This window comes from Trichosurus vulpecula, chromosome 9 (assembly GCF_011100635.1).
Source record: "Trichosurus vulpecula isolate mTriVul1 chromosome 9, mTriVul1.pri, whole genome shotgun sequence".
Lineage (NCBI taxonomy): Eukaryota > Metazoa > Chordata > Mammalia > Diprotodontia > Phalangeridae > Trichosurus > Trichosurus vulpecula.
Genome location: NC_050581.1, coordinates 74,624,843 through 74,638,918, shown reverse-complemented (window position 1 = coordinate 74,638,918; position 14,076 = coordinate 74,624,843). Strand labels below are relative to the sequence as shown.

The 14,076-nt window shown below is 44.0% G+C and overlaps 1 protein-coding gene across 1 annotated transcript in view; it reads right to left on the bottom strand.

The window, feature by feature from the left end:
* CACNA1H (calcium voltage-gated channel subunit alpha1 H) overlaps positions 1-14,076 on the bottom strand; it is a 416,322-nt gene that overhangs the window by 142,678 nt on the left and 259,568 nt on the right. The window contains exons 2-4 of the mRNA XM_036737928.1: positions 12,210-12,321; positions 11,427-11,560; positions 4,022-4,119 (exon numbers count right to left, since the gene is read on the bottom strand). Coding sequence (XP_036593823.1) covers positions 4,022-4,119; positions 11,427-11,560; positions 12,210-12,321 — 344 coding nt within the window. The remainder of the gene's footprint in view (positions 1-4,021; positions 4,120-11,426; positions 11,561-12,209; positions 12,322-14,076) is intronic.

Genomic DNA, 14,076 nt, shown 5'->3' with positions numbered 1-14,076 from the left:
ATAATTAAAGAGCCTGGAAAAAGTAACATGAAGCAAGACCTTGCTGAGTCTCAGTAAGAAAATTCTAGTATTTGAGGGGTTAGTCTGGTGTGGTATAGTGGCTTTAGAGGTGTTCAAATCCAACTCCCACAGAATTCTGTGTAAGTCAAGATAGGAGGGAGTGAGGCGGGGAACAGGATTCAAAAATATAGAAGGACCAGTGATGTAATAAGCCAAGATGTCATTCACGGAATGGGTTAGAATCTCCGACAAGTTTTTACAGGAGTGGGAAAAACCCAGCAGGTCTTCAAGACTCAGTAATTGAGCTGGATGGAATGGAATTACACCTTGAAATTTTACATAAATTCCTTGGGCCTCAATTTCCACCTGTGTAAAATGACAGAGTTGGATTAGTCTCTAATGACCCTCCTAGGACTAAATGATATGAACACTTTCTGGTCTTTTTCCATGACATAAGCATATAGACTCAAAGGACAGTCTCTGGCTTTCTCATGCCTGAGTCTTTGTCCATACTATTCTTCAGACCTGGATAGAAGACATGCATATAAATGCCACCTCCCTCCACTTCCACTTTGGGTAAGCCATGCCCCTTTTGTTCATAGAAGACAAGTGGAGTTTATGAATATGAAGAGAATAAAATTATGGGTGTAAGAGGGAACTTGGTCTGTGAGGACAAGACATTATTGTAGAAGCTAAAGGCCCCCATCAGTGACCACAGAGATATAAGGAATACAGACAGCAGGAAAGAATGTATGGAGGGGATTTTATTTCGGGATTGGTAAGGTTAGAAATTTTAGCATAGGACTAGTAAGGTTCTTTGACCTTGGAACTGGCAGAGGACAGACTCACAAGAGAAAGGCAGCATAATGTAATGAAAAGAGCAATGCATTTGGAGTCGGAAAGCCTGAGTTCTAATGTCAACAAATAGCTTTGCTACTTACTACTTGTGTGACCTTGGGGGCTGGTCTATGTCTCAGTTTACCTCTCTGTAAAATTCTGTAGACAGACAAGATGAAGTCTAAGGTCTTTCCAACTCTAAAATCCTGTGACAGTTTTTCTTGGGTCTAAGTGGACTTCTGTGATCTGTTAGACCCTGGCTCATTGTGATAAAAGCCAGCAGGGTCCCATGTGGGGTTTACCCTTACAGAGACAGGCTGGCATTTGCTCAGCTATGAAATGTAGGCAAACATGGAGCTGCCTTAGGATGCTCTCCATGGAACTGAATCTGCTTGACTTTCTGGAGTTTAAAGGCCATCTTTGACAACGCCTCTATTTATTCTTCAGATAGAACCAGAGGGCTCTGGAAGGGGCTCTTACACACACCCTTGAAAGTTAATTTCTAGCTGTTTAAGGCATAATCTTTGTGACATGAAGTAGCTGCAGTGAGGTCCACTGGAATGAGCCTGGGGCTTGGAGGCAGGAGGGATCTGGATCCCACACTCACTAGCTCTTGACTCCAATTAAGTCATTTCATCTCCCCAAGACTCAGTTTCCTTGTCTATCAAATGGATATAATAATAATTGCATTATCTATATTACAGGGGTTTTGTGTGAAAATCATTTTATCTGTCTTAAAATGCTGCAGAAATATAGCTGTTATTATGTGATAGTTTAGGAGAAGGTAATGTTTGTATAGTACTTAGGGACATGGAGTTAGAACGGATAGAGAGTTGGCCTTGGAGTCAGGAAAAGATCTAGGTTCAAGTGTCACCTTGGGTGATAGTGGCTGATATCAATCGTATGGTAACGTCATAATAGCTCACACGTAAATGAGATACTTCTTCTGATTTGATTCTCACCACAATTCTACAAGGGAGGTGTAGTTATCTCCATTTCTCAGAACAGGAAATTAAAAGTGACTGGCTGTGTGTCACAAAACTAATAAGTGTTGGAGGTGGTGTTTGAACCCAGGTTTCTGCTGATTTTGGGTCAGCATTCTTTCCTCATCTGGGTACCGGGCCTCACTGCAAAGCCTGCAAAAGGACAGCTGTTTCTTGTTTTAGGACTCTTTTCTCCCTAGTTGGTCCTCTGTACATCTCTCTGTCTCTCTGTCTCTTTCTCGCTCTCTCTCCTCTCCTCTCTTTTTCTCTCATTCACTCTCTCAATCTTTTTCCCTCTCCCTCACCCCACTTCTCTCTTTTTCTTTGTCTCACTTCTTCCCTTCTCTTCTCACCTCTCTCTTCCTGTCTTCTCTCTCATTCTTTTTTTCTTTCTCCCTCTCATTCTGTCTTCTCTTTATCTCTCTCCCTCTCTTTTCTCTATTTCATTTTTTTTGCCTTCTGCTTCTTTCTCATTTTTCTCTCATTTTCATTCTCTCTTCTCTCTCTTCCCTCTCATTTATTCTTTCATTCTCTCTCAATCTCTCTGTCCTTCGTCTCTCTTTTTCTCTCTTTATGTCTCCCTTCTTCCCTCCTCTCCTCACCTCTCCCTTCCTCTTGCTCTTTCTCTGTTTTTCTCTCCTTCTTTCTCTCCCCACCTTTCCTTTTTTCTCTCTCTCCTTCCTCCTTCATCTCTCTCTACCTCTCTCTGTTTCTATGACTCTGTTTCTGTCCCTCTGTCTCTGTGATTGTCTCTGTCCTTTTCTGTCTCTGAATCTCTCTCTCTCTCTCTCTCTCTCTCTCTCTCTCTCTCTCTCTCTCTTCCCCCCCTCTCTCTTTCTCCCCATCTCCATATTTTTGTCTTTCATTCTTATACCCTTTCCCCAGAGTACCCCAAGTTCTAACTGATGGTCAACTCTCTTTACATTCTAACTCTCTATCTCAAGGTGCTTCAAGTACTATATGAATATCTATTATTCCTATACTACCACATACGAACAGCTCTGACTCTATGACCCCATGTGCTTGTAAGTTACTTCTTGTGTGCGGGTCATAGTTTCCCCATTTTACAAATGAGGAGTTGGACTTGATGGCCTCTGAGGTGCCTTCTAGCTCTATTCCTATGACCCTATGAGCCCAGGACTTGGCTATCATAGAACAATATGCCCCAAGAGTGAAATAAGAAGAATAAGGAAATTAACATACATAATGACTGCAACACTGTAAATAAAAACAATAACAACAGAATAAACTTACCTTTTGTCATGACAGTAACCAAGCTCAGCCCTAGAGAACAGTTGAGAAACGGCACCTTGCTTTCATCTTTGCAGAGGTGGGAGAACATGGGTGTGGAACACTGCATATGCTGTCAGACACTTTTGATGCATTGCTAGGGTTTTCTTCCCCCCTCTGAACTATGACAGCATATGATGGATATGAAGCTTGCCTTGGAGCTAGGAAGTCTTAAGTTAAAGTCAAACTTCTAATACCACAAGCTGATTGACCTCTCTGTGCTCAGGTTAATGCTCTAAGACTAAGAGGTACCAAGGAATTTCTGCCTTGTATTGGTAAGGGGGCTTCCTCATCTGGGAGTTCCCTATAACCACTGAAATCACAATTGCTATCCCTGTTACAGGAGATGGCTTGCTGGGAAGGGCAGGGAAGAGGGACAGATTCAGAAATGGAGAGAATGTAAAAAACAAAAAAAGATAGAAGTAAAAGTAAGATTTGTTCCACTTACTAGGCTGCCTAGCAAGCACAGACCTAGGTTCAGATGGGAAAGGACTCCTGTGGAGAGCCTGTCTTCCTTTGAAAACCACATTCTGCATGGCACCAGGCTCTCCTTTCCCCCTATCTCCAGATGCTCCATGACCAGCCTTGCCCTATCCTGTTTGCAGTCTGGATCACAACAGGAATGCTCTAAGAACCTATTGCAAAAGCAAATTTTCTCTCCCTTCTTTAATTACAAAAGCATAAATATGTTTCTCAACTCCCTGACATTGATAATATGATATAGAGGGGATGGAGGAGGAGTTAGGGAATTACAAGACTAAAAGGAGCTGGTAGGGCTCCCAGGACAAAAGCTTTGTACCCCCTTGTACTGATTTTAAGCTGCTTTTGGGCTGAGCTTTGTCAACCCCAGCTCTGCCAGCTGAGCTGCCCAGTTCTCGAGCCTGGACTATGGAAAGACCCGATGGACTTACTTGGCACCCTGTTAATGGCTCTGAGTGGCCGGAGAACACGGACGGTCCGGATGGCAGAAAGGCTGACATTGTGTCCATCCAGAGAATACTCCATCATGCTGGAGGGAAAGAGACAAAGAGATCAACTCAGACTAGAAGGCATGGGCAGAAGTCACAGAATCTGAGTAGAGATGGCCCCCAGAGCTCCAGGTTAAATGTCAAATCAGTGCTGGGGAGGGGTGCAGGGTCAGGTTGGAGAGGTGGATGGCCTACAAGTGTTCAGGACTTTAAATGCTAGGCTGGGCAGCATGGACATTATCCTACAGCCAGATGGGAGCCCGTGTAGATGCTTGGGGATGGGAGTGAAATGATGAATTGATTGAATGATTGAATAATAATCTCATAATACATATTAAGTACAAGATGAAGTATGTGGGGAAGAGGATGGAGACAGGGTGACCAGGTAAGAGGCAACTGTAATTGTTCAGGTAATGGAAGGAGGGAGAACTGAGTGCATGGGAGTGGGAACAGTAAGGAGGGAAAAGCCTTATTTATCCAAGTTAAGGTCCAGGAAAGGGTGTTTGCCAATTTGGCTACAAATAAAGAGATTTAGGGAAAAACCTAATCAGCGCCTATCATGCTCCAGAGCTTCTCAATACTTTTGAACTTCTCAGGAGAAACAATAGGGTATATAGGTGGCTAAGTGGATAGAGCTCCGGACCTGGAGTTAGGAAGACCTGAGTTCAAATCCAGCCTCAGACACTTAGTAGTTGAGTGACCCTGGGCAAGTTACTTAACCCTATTTGCCTCATCCGTAAAATGAGCTGGGGAAGGAAATGGCAAACTACTCTGGTATCTTTGCCAATAAAACCCCCGAAAGGGGTTATGAAGAATTGGATATAACAGAAAGATGACTAAACAACAACAAAAGCACGGTACAGTAGAAAGAGCACACTGAATTCGGGGTCCTCTGAGGATCCAGACTCAGATCCTAACTCTTTCATTTATTACCTGTGTGACCTTGGGCAAGTTAAGTTCTTTGGGCCTCAGTCTCTTCATATGTAAAAGCAAGGAGTTGAACTGTGTGACCTCTATGGTCTCTTCTACCTCTATATCTATGATCTTATGACAGTGACCTTGCTTTCCTACCCCCTGCTCGTGGAACAGGGAGAGAGGCATAAGCTCCTTTGGGAGAGCAGGGAATGCCAAATCCTCTGTGTTTGTGTCTCTAGTACTAAGCACGGTGCTGGGTACATAGCAGATATTTAGCAAACATTTGCTGATGGACCAATTGATCCAGGAAACTGAACAGTTGCTTGGCCTTCTGGGTAAGGAATGAGGCTGGAACCCAGCCAGAGAAACCCGCAATATGGATGAGCCCACAGCCCAACCAGGTGATGTCGTCGGGAAGCTTGGCAGAACCTACTTATGACCATGAGCATGACCATGGTGGCATAGCAGTACTACCAAAGGGTGGGGAAGACGAGTAGCTACAATAGAAACGACAACAACCACCACCACCACAAAGCAAGAACAAAAAATATTTGGCTGGAAACAATCAACCACCTGAATTGTGACCTCCTGATCTAGTATGAACATCCTTGACTCTGCCATTATGCCTGCTAGGGCAATGACCTGTTTCCCTTTTGTCTTGGTTCCTTGGATCTTGCTTTATGTCCCATTGCCTCCCAACACAGAGCGAGGGGGGTACTACCATACTCCATGTCTGCTCACTGACCTCCATCCCTGGGCTTGTCTAGGAATTCCTTTAATCACTGGAACACACGGACTGTACTCCAAGTTCTCCAAATGAATGGTTGTATTTCACAGAATTCCATATCCTCTGGTCCAATCCTCTCATATCATAAGGGAAGAAACTGAAGCCCAGAGAAGGAATGCAACTTGCTGAAGGTCACACAGCTCACTGAGGCTAATACTAAGGTTTTTGGTTATCTCCCCACCCCCACGCCCCCACAAGCTTGGCCTCTTCCCACAGCAACACATTGTTCACAGAAAGGACCAATGGGCAGCTAAGGAGAAACCTACTGGTAGACTTCAGAAGAGTGTGGTTTTTTCCCATCTTTCTTCCTCTCTGGTTATCCAGCTCTGCTTGGCCCCTGTCTTTTGGCTTTGTACCTAGACCAAGGGCACACATTCTGTGCCTCTGTCCAAATCCAGGGGCCATCTGAGGGGTGCTTGTGCCAGACCTATAGTTCTCCAGCCTGGCTCCCATACCTGAGCCCTGGTGAGTGGAGCAGCCCAAGAGCCCAGGAGGTTCCTGAACTTACTGTATTTGGTCTGGCTGTGCCTCATGGCTGGTCTCAGAGCTCCCACTTCCGAGCATGGTCTTAGCTTTAGGATAGTGCCCTCTGATCCATGACCTCAGTCTAGTCAGTAATAGCTCCTGTTCTTCCCTTTGGTTTCTCCTAATTGAACTCTGTCAGATGATCCTGGGGAATTTTATGGTCCTGACAGGGACAATGGTTCTATGAATAACTATCTGCTCCACGTACATGGCCAGAAGAGCAGGATGAGAAAATCAGAACAAGGCAGATTCCCAGTTCATCAACCATATCCAGGATATAGACTTCCTTCCCTTTTATTGGCACTGGAGGGTCTTTTTCTGGTCCCCAGTTACCTGGGAGAGAGATAAGACTTCTTCTGCCTTCCCTCAGAGGGCAGAACAAGAAGCAGGGATAGAAATGTCTAGTAAAGTGATCTTCTGAGGGACCTGGACTAACCCTCAGCCTCCTCTAAGACTCTGGGGTTGGGTTAGGACGGCACAGCATCATGACATGTCAAAACCCAAAGGATGAATCATACTCAGAGACTCTTTAAGGAAAACGAACTCCCAGCTGGCTTATTCCAATCTGCAGAGATGCCCAACTGCAGTCCTGGCATCCTTAACGGATACATCTCATAAGACATAAAAATATGCCAAGTGAGTAAATGTTCCCATTTTGGGAAGCTTCGAAGGTGTGTGGTATGGAGAGAGATTCCCTCTAATTGGATGGATTTATTGGAGCCAGCCCAGAGCATAGCACTAAAGCCTTCTTCTCTTCTGAGGATGACATCGTTAGGTTTGAGGCTGCCAGCATGGAACACTGAGCCCATGCATAGAAAATACTGATGGAGAGGCCTAGATGGAGCTGAAACCCTCACTAAGTGGCATGCATTAATTACAGTGAATAGTCATAGACCAAAGGCCTCAGCTGTCAGGGTGCCACCCTGGGGACTGGGACTGGGCTGGGACTTCACAGCCTTTCTGCGGTGGCCCCCACTGCAGGGGCCACTACAGTCCTGCGTTCAGATGATGCAACATAGAATGTTAGAACTGGAGGGGCCCTTAGAACAGAGAACACTGACTGGCAGAGCTACAGGGGCCTTTGGAACATAGGGCAGAGAATGTCAGAATCCAGCCATCTCCTTAGAACAGGACACAGAACGGCAGAATTGGAGGAGCCCTTAGAATATGGAAGACAGGATGTTAGCGCTGGAAGGGACCTTAGAACTCAGAGCAGAGAATGTTAGAACCAGAAGGAGTATTAGAGATCAAGTAGTCCAAAATTTATGCTTTGTGTCCCAGTCTCTAGACTTCTAGCTGGCATAGTGATTAGAGTTCTGGACTTGGAGCCAGGAAGAGCTGAATTTTGAATCCTGCCCTAGAAACCAACTTATGACCTTGGGCAAGTCACTTAACCTCTGACAGTCTCAGTGTCCTCACCTGTAAGATGGGAGTAACAACTGAGTCTAACACATGGATTCTTGTGAATACTAATACACACATATGTATATATGAAACAATTTTTTAAAAACTTGAGGGATCATTGTTTGTGACTATTAGTAACGAAAACAGCTAACTAAATATATAGTGCTTCCTACATTCAATCCTTACAACAACCTAGGGAGGTAGATACTGGTAATATCCCCATTTTACAGGCATGGAAACTGAGGCAAACAGGGGTTAAGTGACTTGCCCAGGGTCATACATCTGGTAAGTGTCTGAGGCCAGATTCGAACCCCAGGCTTCCTGACTCCAGGCCCAGTGCTCTATCCTCTCCACCACCTGACTGCCTCTGTACCACTTAGCTCCAGGCAAGGGCTAGGTATTATTTACCTCTCTTTCTTCCGGCAGTATAACCCCAAATGTGCTTTTATTCATTCATGATATTGGTGTGATAGCAAGTTCTTTAACGTCTTAGATTCTCAGAGCTGGGAGGGATCTTTGGCATCACAGTGGTTTAACTCTCTCACTCTGTGAATCAATAACTTTGAAAATATCCCCAAGAGCTGGTCATCCATCCTTGGCTTGAATACTTCTGTTGACAGTGAATTCACTACATCCCAAAGCAAATTCCTCTCTCCCTGGTGAATATGCATTGTTAGGAAGGTCTTCCTCAGCCAAAATCAGCACCCCTGTAATTTCTGCCTACTGCTCCTAGTTCTCTTCTCTGGGGTCAGGCAGGACCAATCTATTCCTCATTTCATATGCTTGCATAGAGCTATCATAATCCCCTTACATCTCCTCTCCCCGGGCTAAACAACTCTTGTTCATTCACTGATCTTTGTATGACTTGCTTTCCATTCTCTTCCTAATCCTTGTCATTCTCTGGGACTCAGTTTCCTCATCTATAAATGGAGATCACATAAGAGCACTTCTTAAATAGTTTGACACAGGATTTTTTCTGAGTCGCTAGATGGCACAGTGGATAGAGTGCTTGACCTAGAGTCTGGAAAACTCAACTCCCTGAGTTCAAATCTGGCCTCAGACACTTACTAGCTGTGTGACCCTGGGCAAGTCACTTAACCCTGTTTGCCTCAGTTTCCTCATCTGTAAAGTGAGCTAGAGAAGATAATGGCAAACCACTCCAGTATCTTTGTCAAGAAAGTCCAAATGGGGCAGCTAGGTGGTACAGTGGATATAGCCCTGGCCTGGAGTCAGAAGGACCTGGGTTCAAATCTAGCTTCAGACCTGTGTGACCCTGGGCAAGTCACTTAACCCAATAGCCTCCAAAAAAAGAAAACCCTAAATGGGGTTGCAAAGAGTCAGACATGAATGAAAAGTGACTGAACAACAACAAAAGTGTTCCCGTGACCATGAGGGGTGCTACTTTAGGGGGAATCATTATACACTTGGGGTACTGCATAGGCTCTTGGGCTCAGAACAACATAGTTTATAAGCCACTTTCACTGGTCCTAGGGTGATTTCAAGGTCTCCCCCATTCACAGTCTGGGATATTGACCCAGCCAGTATCCCTGAGGCAGGGGATGAGGCTCAAGTCTGTGCTGTGGATTTGCTGGTAGACCATTTTTTCCGTTCTTTGTGTTCTTGGTGGACATGGGCCATGGATTAAAATTTCTGCTGTTTAGGCAGAAGCAATTTGCTGCAAGAAAATCCCATGACCATCTGTTGCAGCAGCTCAGAGTTGTAGCTTGGCTTGCTGTTTCTCTGCTTATCGCTTCCCTTCCTCCATAACTCTATTATTAGTGTAATCAACTCACTTAGGGAGGCTGGGCCGGGGGTGGACAGCGTGCATTTAATCCTCATTCTGTGGCTTATTGGAGTGCCCAGAATAATTCCAATGCATCTCCAGCCCCCGGACTGAGGAGAAAGAGACTACATTGGGCCTTGAGCTATTGTGACTTCCACTAGCCTGGAAAGCTCAGAGACATTTTCCCAAAGTCTTTTGGCAAAGAAATCATCCCATGGTACTCTGACTGTCCAAAGAAAAGAGCAGATAAACCTGGGGGGCCAATAGGGATACTGGAACCCAAGCTGATGGGGAAGGTAGAGAATGGGTGTGCCGCAGGGTACCTGGTTGGGCATTGTTAACCCAGTCCTAATAACTGAAATAAAAAATCCTTATATTTCAATTTATCCTCATAGGATCACATGTCAAAGCTCAGAGGTGCCTTAGAGGCTAGCCAGTCCAACCCTCTCATTTTACAATCAGGAAACAGAGGTCTAGAGAGGTTAAGTTATTCCCCCAAAGGCACACTGGTATTCTGTGGGAGAGCTGGGGTTCAAACACAGGTCTTCTGACTCTGAAATCCAGTAGATTTTTCATTGCCTCATGCTGCAAATGAACTTATATGCTAGTATCTGGGCATACAAAGAAAAATGTAAGACTCTGCCTGCCCTCAGGGTGCTTACATTCTACTATTGGCAGAGGTAGATGTGACATGTATACAGGTCAGTATGTACATGATAATTTGAGGAAAGGATAAAACCCTAAAAACCAGGGAGATCAAGAAAGGATTCTCATCAGAGGCATCACAGGAGCTGAAACTTGAAGGAAGTTAGGGATTCTAAGTAGAGGAGGTAAGGTGGGAGTAGATTCTAGGTACTTGATAACTTTCCCATGCACTTGGATTCATAGAGGCTGAGAATGTCAGAGCTGGAAGGCAACTTAGAATAGAGAATGAAAGGGTTAGAAGGGACATTTGAACAGTAAAAATATCATGCGATTGCTAGGAAGGACTAGAGATTAGCTGGTCTCACCCCTTTGTTTTGTATCCCCGTCTTATCTTCTATTAGGCTAAGCAACTTGAGTGGCCAGCAAGAGCTAGATATTCCTTATCTGGCTCCCAGACTCTTGGGGCCAGCACAGGGACCCATACATAGTTGGTGGTCATGGAATGTTTGTTGAAAAAATGTATTTAAAAAAACAAGAGGAGAGATGCCCTCTCCCTCCCTTAGGCTCAGTCTTTCTCTTCTCTATTTCATAGAGAATTTTGCCCAGATGAAGAGCAACTTATGTGGCATGAGTTTCTTTGATCAGATCTCAGTAGGCTGGTACTTGTTGTAGAGTCATGTTTCAGTCATGTCTGACTCTTTGTGACCCCTTTGGAGGTTTTCTTGGCAAAGATACTGGAGTGGTTTTGCCACTTCCTTCTCCAGCTCATTTTTACAGATGAGGAAACCGAGGCAAACAGGGTTAAGTGACTTGCCCAAGGTCATACAGCTAGTAAATATCTGAGGCTGGATTTGAACTGAGGAAGATGAGTCTTCCTGACTCTAAGCCAGGCACTCTATCCACTGTGCCACCAAGCTGCCTCTAACACCTGTTGGCTTTCAGGAAAATCTGCCAAATATGATTATAGATGGATGGCAGGTATGTGACTCAGTTGCCCTACTGTGTGTGCATCTATATACGTCATGGTAATATATGCGCTTGAAAGTCTGTGAAGGGGTGTTTATGTATGTACACAGCTGAGAGGATGTGAGTGGATATGGGTGGATGCATGTTTATACATGTGTTTATGATTGTACAAGCTCTTTGGGAATAGAGATCATCTCATTTTTTTGCCTTTCTATCCTTTCCACCTATCGCAGTTCCTGGCACATAGTAAGCACTTAACAAATGCTTGTAGATTGGTGGATTTACTCCAGCTCCTAGGAGGTCTGTGAGTCTTGGTTACTGACCCAGCCATGACGATGAAGAAGTCCAGACGGTTCCATGTGTCTCCCAGGTAACACTTCTGGCCAAAGATTCCCAGGGCGACCATCTTGATGACCATTTCCACCGCGAAGAAGGCAAAGATGAAGTCATCGAATGCCTATATTGGTAAAGGAAAAGAAGAGGCTAATCAGAATAATCATCTCTCTTTAATGTGACACAATCATTTTGTGTTTGGACAAAAGTTAAGGGACTACCTATGGAAAATTTTGCCTGACTCTATCATGGGACCCTCCTTTCTCCCGCTCCCCACATGCACCCCACCTCATATTCTGGGTCTACTCAAAAGATGCCAACTAATTCTACTATTTATTAAACATATGCATGATCCTTGTGCTAATTTATTAAAACTGATGGACATGATCAACAAAGAAAAGTCACACTGGGACCCAATAGCCATATTCCAGTGACTTTTGTATAATCTCAGCGAATAACTGAGAGCAGACTGTATTTGTCCCCTGGAATATGTGTTTAGACAAGAATGGGAATTGTTTTTTAAGCTCAACTGACCAGGTTCCATCATTGGGGTAGGAGGCTCTCCTAGAGAGTTCTTTGGAATCTGAGATCATAGGATCATAGGACTTGGAACTGAAAGGGACCTTACTCACTCTTTAGTATAACCCTTTCATCATACAGATGAGGAAAATGAGAGCATTGAAGGGAGTGATTTACCCAAGGATGCCTACTCAGTGACTGAATCTGGGTCTCCTGAACCCCATTCTGACTCTTTTCACTAGACCCCATCCTACCTCCAGGATATTGCAGCGCTCTGACTGGCATTCCACGTCCTCACAGGGCTGGAACATGCCCAAGGTCACGCAGTTCAGAAGGATGACCAGCATGCTAACATGCTCGAACCAGGTACAGGTCAAAGTTAAGGAGAACAATAGTTGGAAACAGACTGAGGCACTCATGAAATTCTGTACCAGAGCCCAGTGAAAACAAGGAAGAAAAGATGTAGGAAGTGCTTGAACCCAGGGTCAGCCCTGGATCTAGGCAGTGAATGTGGCTGTTTACATCACAGGGGAGGATTTGGAAAGACATCTCTGCCTGTCAATAAGTTGATATCATCATCACCATCATCTCATCACCACCACCGCTGTCATCATCACCATCACCATCATCATCGTCACCGTCACCATCATCATTGACATCTTTTATATAACACTTTAAGGTGTGCAAAGCATCTTAAATATAGTAATAATAACAATAATGGGCACTTATAAGCACCTACTATGTGCCAGGCACTATGATAAGCACTTTACAATTACCTTGTTTGATCCTCACAACAACCCAGAGACATAGGTGCTATTATTCTCCCCATTTTACAGTTGAGGAAACTGAGGCAAACAAAAGCTAGGTGACTTGGTCAGACTTACATAGCTAGTAAATGACTAAGGTTGGATTTGAACTCAGGTCTTCTTGACTCCAGGCCTAGCTCTTATCCACTGTGTTATTTCCTACCAATCCTTCAAGGACGTCTTTCTTGACTTACCCCAAGTCAGAAGTGATCTTTCTCTCACCCTTTTCTTGTTTCATTTCATCTCACTTGCTCTGAATTGTACAATCCGCCTTTTAGCATCATTAGTTTCCTTCAAAGCTCAATTTAGGTACCATCTTCAACATTAGGCTTTCCTGATCCCCACCAATCCCCTACACACAATCCCTTGCATTTATTTTATATCTCATTATATTTTATTTGTTTATTATTTATAATATTTATACTTAACATTAATATTATTTTATTTAATATTTGTACATTTATATTATATTTATTTTAGATCTTATTATATCTATCTTATCCAGCAAACAAATATTTTATATTTATTATTTATATGTACAAGTTGTCTCCTTTGACAGAATGTAAGCTCCTGGAGAGTAGGGTGTCTCCCACATCTTGCCTGTCACAGAGTAAGATTGCCTGATCCCATAGCACAAAGGATCATGCTTTGTCTTTCATTACCATGATAACAACTCACATTTCCATAGCACATGATGGCTTTACAAACAAATCAATTTCTCCCACACCTATCCTCCAGGGAACGCAGTGCAAAGATTCTTATCCCTGTCTTATAGATGAGCAAACTGAGGCTCAGAAAGGCTAAAGGACTGGTCTGTACTCACACAGTTTGTGAACTGTGATTTGCATGCAGGTTTCCAGCCTTCCATTCAGCATTTCCATTCCTTGTAGTACCTCTACTCCCTTCCTAGTGAATTTTATTTCTCACTATCTCACACTGTGTCTAAGTGTGCCTCACTTTCCCTATTGGATTGTAAGATCCCTGATGGCACAGATCACACTTTTATTCATCTCGACACTATGCTTCTTCACTCCAATTCCTTGCCTCCTACTTTGCAACCTGATTCCCAGCCAATCTACCCAGAGAATCCAAAGAATATCAAAGCTGGAAGGGACCTTGTTGAATTAAACTCCTAAGAGGTCACATGGCAAATCAGTGGCAGAGCTGGGTTGGGAACTCAGGTCTTTTGACTGCTAGTTACTTTCCACAATGCACCACTACCTTCTTTTCCTCCAGCAAATTTTAGAAGTTTCCTATGGACAAAAGTGCTATCCTAATCATAGAGCATTTGTTATTTCAGCCATGTCTGACTCTT